Source organism: Sipha flava, unplaced genomic scaffold (assembly GCF_003268045.1).
Source record: "Sipha flava isolate LNK unplaced genomic scaffold, YSA_version1 84_pilon_pilon, whole genome shotgun sequence".
NCBI lineage: Eukaryota > Metazoa > Arthropoda > Insecta > Hemiptera > Aphididae > Sipha > Sipha flava.
The window spans coordinates 1,857,150-1,863,394 of NW_020273626.1; the positions used below are offsets into that span (position 1 = coordinate 1,857,150).

General features: G+C 39.6%; 2 protein-coding genes across 2 annotated transcripts; both read left to right on the top strand.

The window, feature by feature from the left end:
- Window positions 1-4,398, top strand: LOC112693322. The gene is made up of 5 exons (XM_025568311.1): window positions 1-400; window positions 475-1,158; window positions 1,226-1,561; window positions 1,615-4,340; window positions 4,393-4,398. The coding sequence occupies exons 1-5, from the start codon at window positions 1-3 to the stop codon at window positions 4,396-4,398; spliced, it is 4,152 nt and encodes a 1,383-aa protein (XP_025424096.1).
- A 41-nt stretch (window positions 4,399-4,439) lies between these two features.
- On the top strand, window positions 4,440-5,587 carry LOC112693294. The gene has a single exon (XM_025568292.1). It carries the CDS (start codon window positions 4,443-4,445, stop codon window positions 5,109-5,111), a length of 669 nt encoding a protein of 222 aa, XP_025424077.1. The 5' UTR covers window positions 4,440-4,442; the 3' UTR covers window positions 5,112-5,587.
- Window positions 5,588-6,245: the final 658 nt, after the last annotated feature.

Consider the following 6,245-nt stretch of genomic DNA (forward strand, 5'->3'; position numbering starts at 1 on the left):
ATGGGGCTCGATGAACTCGACCAGAAGGTATTAAGTGATTTAAAAAGGAAGCGAGGTGTAATTAAGGCTTCACTAACACGAATTCGCACATTTTTGAATAAATTCAATGTAAGGGAAGATTCCATTACTTTGCTTGAATTTAGACAAGAAGAACTGCCGACAATTAATCGTAAATTCGACGATATTCAGGTTCAAATTGAGCTGCTTGATATTGAAAATCTAGAAGGAAATGAATCTGAAAGAGAAGACTTTGAAAATAATTACTTTGCGATTAGATCGGAAATGCAAGATTTAATCAACGCAGAAAAAAGTCACAATTCGTCCATTCAAAATAATTCAACAAATACAATATCTGTTCATAGAGCTCGGCTGGCACCAATATCTTTGCCCAAATTTGATGGTAACATACAAGAATGGGAATCTTATTTTGATTGTTTCAAAGCAATGGTACATAATGAAGATATTTACCCCTAGCTCAGAAATTTGCATATTTAAGATCCTCACTTTCTGGTGCTGCATTGGATGTGATTAAGGCAATTCCAATCACTGAAAACAATTATCTTATAGCAATAAAAAGGTTACAACAACGATACGAACACAGGAGTATGGTAATACAATCTCACATTCGTGCAATATTGGATTCTCCTCAAGTAGAGTCCGCAGTTGCAAATCAGCTACAGGCATTACATTCGAATATTGTTTCACATGTAGCAGCACTTGAAGCACTAGGACAACCAGTAAATATGTGGGATGCATGGTTAGTAACAGTTTTGCTTAGAAAAGTTGACCATGGAACATGTCACGAATGGCAACTGCGTCGTAAGGACAATGAGCTACCAAAGTATAAGGAATTGGAGGAGTTTCTGGCAAGCCGTTGTATAGCTTTTGAAAATTCAGAAACATGGGACAGTAGTAATACGGGAACCAAGAAGAAGTGGATCAATACCGGAAAAAGAATTACTTTAGCTGCCACGGAACAGAAGAGGATGTTAGCGTCTGAACAAGATAAGCGCGAAAGCTGTGGTCATTGCTCAGGAACACATAGACTTTATTATTGTGAATCATTCAAAAAACTTTCCGTTTCCGATAGGGTGAATGTTGTCCGTCATGCAAGACTATGCTTCAACTGTTTTTCACCAGCTCATATGGCAGATAAATGTAAATCTAAGTACAGTTGTCTCAATGTGTAAAAAGAGACATAACTCACTGCTTCATTTTGAAAAAGCAACTAATTCCGAATCAGAAAGCGTACAAAATGATCCGTTGGTAGAAATTAATGGCGATTCAAGGATATCAATTCCTGCCAAGGTGACTAATGGGCACGTATTTTTGTCAACAGCTATAGTATGGGTAACGGATGATCACGGTAATAATGTTAAGTGTCGCACCATCTTGGATACCGGATCACAAGTTAATTTCATTTCGAAAAAATTGTTAAACACACTTAAGTTGAGCTCTAAAAGGGTCAAACTACCAGTTAGAGGAATAGGTGCAAGTAGTATACAATCAGCAGCAGCAGTTGAGGTTAAAGTAAAGTCTAGAGTAAAATTATTTGATACAAGTTTATGTTGTTACGTGCTACCTTAATCATTAACGATTTACCGGCATGTACAGCTCCAACAGAAGGTTGGCAAATTCCAAATAAGTATGTGAACGAATTAGCGGACCCCACAGTTTTTGAATCTGGTGCGATCGACCTGTTAATAGGTGGTGGTGTTTTTTATGACTTGTTAGAAAGCGAACGAGTTCGTTTGAGTAACAGCTATTTGTGTTTGCAAGACACTAAGTTCGGTTGGTTAGTCACTGGTGAATGTAGTACCCATTGCTTGCTATCTACCTGTTCTATCGGTCAAGAGATTGAAGAAGACTGGACAGCTTTACGTAAATATGAAGATGAAGTCTACGGAAGTTTATCTAAAAACAACAAGAAAAGTATAGAAGCACAGGAAGCAATGGAACATTTCTTAGCGACGGCTAAACGCAACGAGGAAGGTCGCTTTGTACTTCGATTGCCCGTCAAGTCAGAACCAATATGCTTGGGAAACAGTTTAAACATAGAAAGATCCAGATTTTTAAACGTCGAAAGAAGATTACAACGTGACGAAAATTTGCGTTTGGAGTATGTGAAATTTATGGAAGAATATTTAAGAATGGGTCATATGCGTGAAGTTAATGAAAGGGAAATACCACTTAGATCTTGCTACCTACCACACCACGCAGTAGCAAAGACGTCAAGTATCACTACAAAGGTGCGAGTGGTATTTGATGCATCAGCTAAAAGCTCAAATGGACATTCACTCAATGACGTACTACTTTGCGGTCCTACCATACAAGACGATGTGTTTACCTTTTTGTGTCGTTTCCGAAAACATATGTTTGTAATAACCGCAGACGTCGAAAAAATGTATCAGCAGGTAAAGGTAGCAGAAGAGGACTGTGATCTACAGAGAATAGTCTGGAGGCCATCACCTAACGAAGAAATGCGTACGTATCGTTTGATGACTGTGACATATGGAACAGCCTCAGCATCATTTATGGCAACCCAATGTTTAGCGTCGTTGGCCGAAGAACATGAAAAAACAAATCCCAGAGCCTCCAAGGCTATTAAAGGTGACTTTTACATGGATGATCTGATGTCTGGAAGTGATCAAGAGGAAGACTGTTTAGAATTGCATCGCGAAATAGTTTCTATAATGGATTCCGCTAAATTCCCTCTACGAAAGTGGTGTTCGAATTCCGCATTTTTACGTGATAAAATTAATAATAGTAACAAAGAACCACTATTCGCATTAAAAATCGGTGATGAAGACACTATAAAATCTCTTGGGTTATATTGGAAACCAGTTATGGACGAATTTCAATTTAACGTATCAGCTAGTTTAAGGCGGAACAAGTTGACTAAGCGTGCGATCCTGTCCGACTTAAATCGTGTCTTCGACCCATTAGGACTATTGACTCCTATTTTAGTTAAAGGGAAAATATTTCTACAACAATTATGGCAAATAAAGGCCGATTGGGATAGTATATTATCAAAGGAACTACAAGGCAAGTGGTTCAACTTTTACGATGAATTGAAGGAAGTTCAATCCATACACATTCCTAGAGGAGTACTGACAGCAAAAAAGAAAGATTTTGAAGTCCATGGATTTTGTGACGCTTCCCAAGAGGCGTATGGTGCTTGTGTTTACGTTCGCTCAGTTGGACAGAATGGTGTTTGGAATGCACAGCTGTTGTGTTCAAAGAGTCGCGTAGCACCTCTGAAGGGCGCAACCATTCCAAGATTAGAGTTGAGCGGAGCGTTGTGTTTAGCGGAGTTGATTCAGAAAGTTTCCGAATCTTGGGGTATCGATTGTCGGTCATGTAGACTGTGGACAGACTCTATGGTGGTTTTAGGATGGATAAATGCTCAATCTAGTTGCTTGAAGACGTATGTGTCTAATAGAGTAAATCAAATTCTAGAATTAACGGATGCTAAACAATGGAATTACGTGAATACAAGGGATAATCCAGCGGACGCTATATCACGAGGGATTAGTGCACGAGCTTTAATTACATCGACACTATGGTGGCAGGGTCCGAGCTGGTTAAGGATGGAAGAAAGTGCATGGGTTCCACGCTTGCAACAAGTATTGAAGGAACAAGATCTACCGGAAAGAAGAGGCTTAAAGTTAGCGCTGATTGTAAGTAAGAACACGCACGCGATCATACAGCATTACTCTGATTGGAATAAATTAAAGCGAGGAGTCGCCTGGCTGTTACGCTTTATGGATTATGTGAAGGATCGAAATTCTACATCGCAGTTGCCGTACCATTCTGTGAGTGAGCTAAGGCGCGCTGAAAGGTGGATATTACAAAGAGTTCAAAGTGAAATGTTTTGTACTGAAGTACACGCCCTCATAGAAGGCAAGGAAATACCCGTGCGAAGTAAGTTAAGAAGCTTAAATCCTTTTATGAAGAATGGATTGATTGTGGTTGGTGGTCGGTTGAATAATGCCGAGGCTCCTGAGACATACAAGCATCCGATGGTGTTACCAGCTGAGCACAAGGTCACGAAGTTAATCTTTAGACAGAAGCATGCAGAGCAGTTACATTGCGGGCCACAAGTGTTGTTGGCTGAAGTTCGGAGACAGTACTGGCCGTTGCGAGGGCGAGCGAGTGCTCGTTCTAGTGTATTAAAATGTGTAAAGTGCGTGCGTGCAAGACCACGTTTCACAGAGCCATTCATGGCTCCCTTGCCGAAACAAAGAGTTCAAGGCACATATCCATTTGCTGTTACTGGAGTCGATTTCGCAGGACCATTAATAATTCGTAGTGGTGCTCGCAGAGTAGTGGGAATTAAGGCATGGATAGCAGTGTTTGTGTGTTTTGCAACACGAGCCGTTCATTTGGAAGCGGTAGAAGATCTCACTAGCAAGGCTTTTATTGCAGCCCTACGTCGCTTTATGGCTAGAAGAGGACGCTGTAAGACTATTTATAGTGATAATGGCACTAACTTTGTTGGAGCTCAAAGAGAGTTGAGTTCTTATGTCCAGAGTGTTGGCAGCTTAATGGCTCAGGAAGGAATCGAATGGCGCTTTAATCCCCCATCCGCGCTACATTTCGGTGGTTTATGGGAAAGCGCTGTAAAGAGTGCTAAACATCATCTGACGAGAATGATGGGAGAGGCAAAGCTAACCTTGAGCGAATTAAGTACATTACTGTGTCAAATTGAGGCATGTCTAAATTCCCGTCCTATAACCCCGATGAGCAGTGATCCATCTGATGCTGAAGCATTAACCCCCGCTCATTTTTTAATTGGCAGAGCAATGTCTCTTCCGCCGGAGCCATGCTTAATCAACGAGAGCCCTAGCCAGGTACGGAGGTGGAAATATGTACAGCTGCTAATGCAAACATTTTGGAGGAGGTGGCAATCAGAGTATTTGCCTCAATTTCAGGTACGAGGAAAATGGTTCTCAAGAACATCACCCATACAAGTCGGAAATGTAGTAATAATAAAGGATGAAGCTGCGCCACCGATGCGATGGAAGTTGGGAGTCGTAGTTGACTTGCATCCGGAAAGGACGGCGAAATTAGAGTGGTCACTCTTAGGACTGCAGCGGGAGTTCAGATGAAAAGACCCGTCGTAAAATTGTGTGTCCTGCCAACGGAAACCGACAGCATGGTGGTTGAAAACAGGAATTTTCAACGGGGGGAGAATGTTTACGCTATGTCCTACGTGAACGCGGCGAACGCGGTAAACGCGTTGCGGTGCGAGCGACGCGGCGAAAAAAATTATCAAATATATAAAAATAGATTAGATTGTCCATCGTACGCGATAAACACGGGCGACGCGAACGAATTCATTCGTTCGCGTTCGCCGCAAGGTTTGAAAATCAAATCGTTTTGTTTTTGGTCGCGCGTTGAAGCGACTAGACGTATATCAAAGCGGATGTTTTAACTTTGTTTTAACTTTTTAACCATGGTCAATATGGAGCTCCTTATATCCGAGGTACAAAAAAGAAATGTTCTCTGGAATAAGTTTAATAAAAAGTATAGGGACAGATTGATGTCTGAGAAAGAATGGGAAGCTGTTGCCAGAACAGTACATATGAATAGTAAGTCTGTTAAATAATTATTATATTATATTAATAGTTCAAAATAGTTTGAATAGTATAAAAACATTTAAACATACAGATATGAAATAAATTTCGTAATTAATTTGGCATGCAGATCCCGAAAAAAAAATTTTTTCACAACATTTGTTATAATAAGTATCAATTTTATTTTATTATTTAAAAAAATTATAATTATTGGAATAGTATAGTGACAAAATATGTATTAACATACTTGGAAATGATTATAAAATACAGGGTGTCCCGTGAGGATTGCGATATTAATGTTTGTAGAAAATTATTTTTAAATTTTATTATCTTTAAAATACTTCACAAATCTATTTCTTATATTAATTGCGGTACTTGACGCTCGATTGTTGGCTCTGCCTTTGTAATTCAGCGATATCATTTGATTATGGCCCTTCGATATGTCTGTTTCGTAATCGTCTAGGGCGTAATGTTGTGTTGATGATTTTTTTTCCAAATCTATTATTGTATTGTGTAAAATACAAATAGCCTTTACAATATGATCCGCGTTTTCTACTTTTGTTTCTATTGATTTTAATAGAATTCGAAACTTTGATGAAGCTATGCCGAATGCACACTCGATTGTCATTCGTGCTCGCGCATGTCTATAGTTGTAATACTGTTTTT

Coding starts and splice junctions, on each gene's coding strand:
- LOC112693322 (XM_025568311.1), top strand. CDS start 1: ATGGGGCTCGATGAACTCGACCAGAAGGTATTAAGTGATTTAAAAAGG. Junction 1,159..1,225: donor AGCTCATATGGCAGATAAAT/GTAAATCTAAGT, acceptor ATTTTGAAAAAG/CAACTAATTCCGAATCAGAA. Junction 1,562..1,614: donor AGTAAAATTATTTGATACAA/GTTTATGTTGTT, acceptor CGGCATGTACAG/CTCCAACAGAAGGTTGGCAA.
- LOC112693294 (XM_025568292.1), top strand. CDS start 4,443: ATGGCTAGAAGAGGACGCTGTAAGACTATTTATAGTGATAATGGCACT.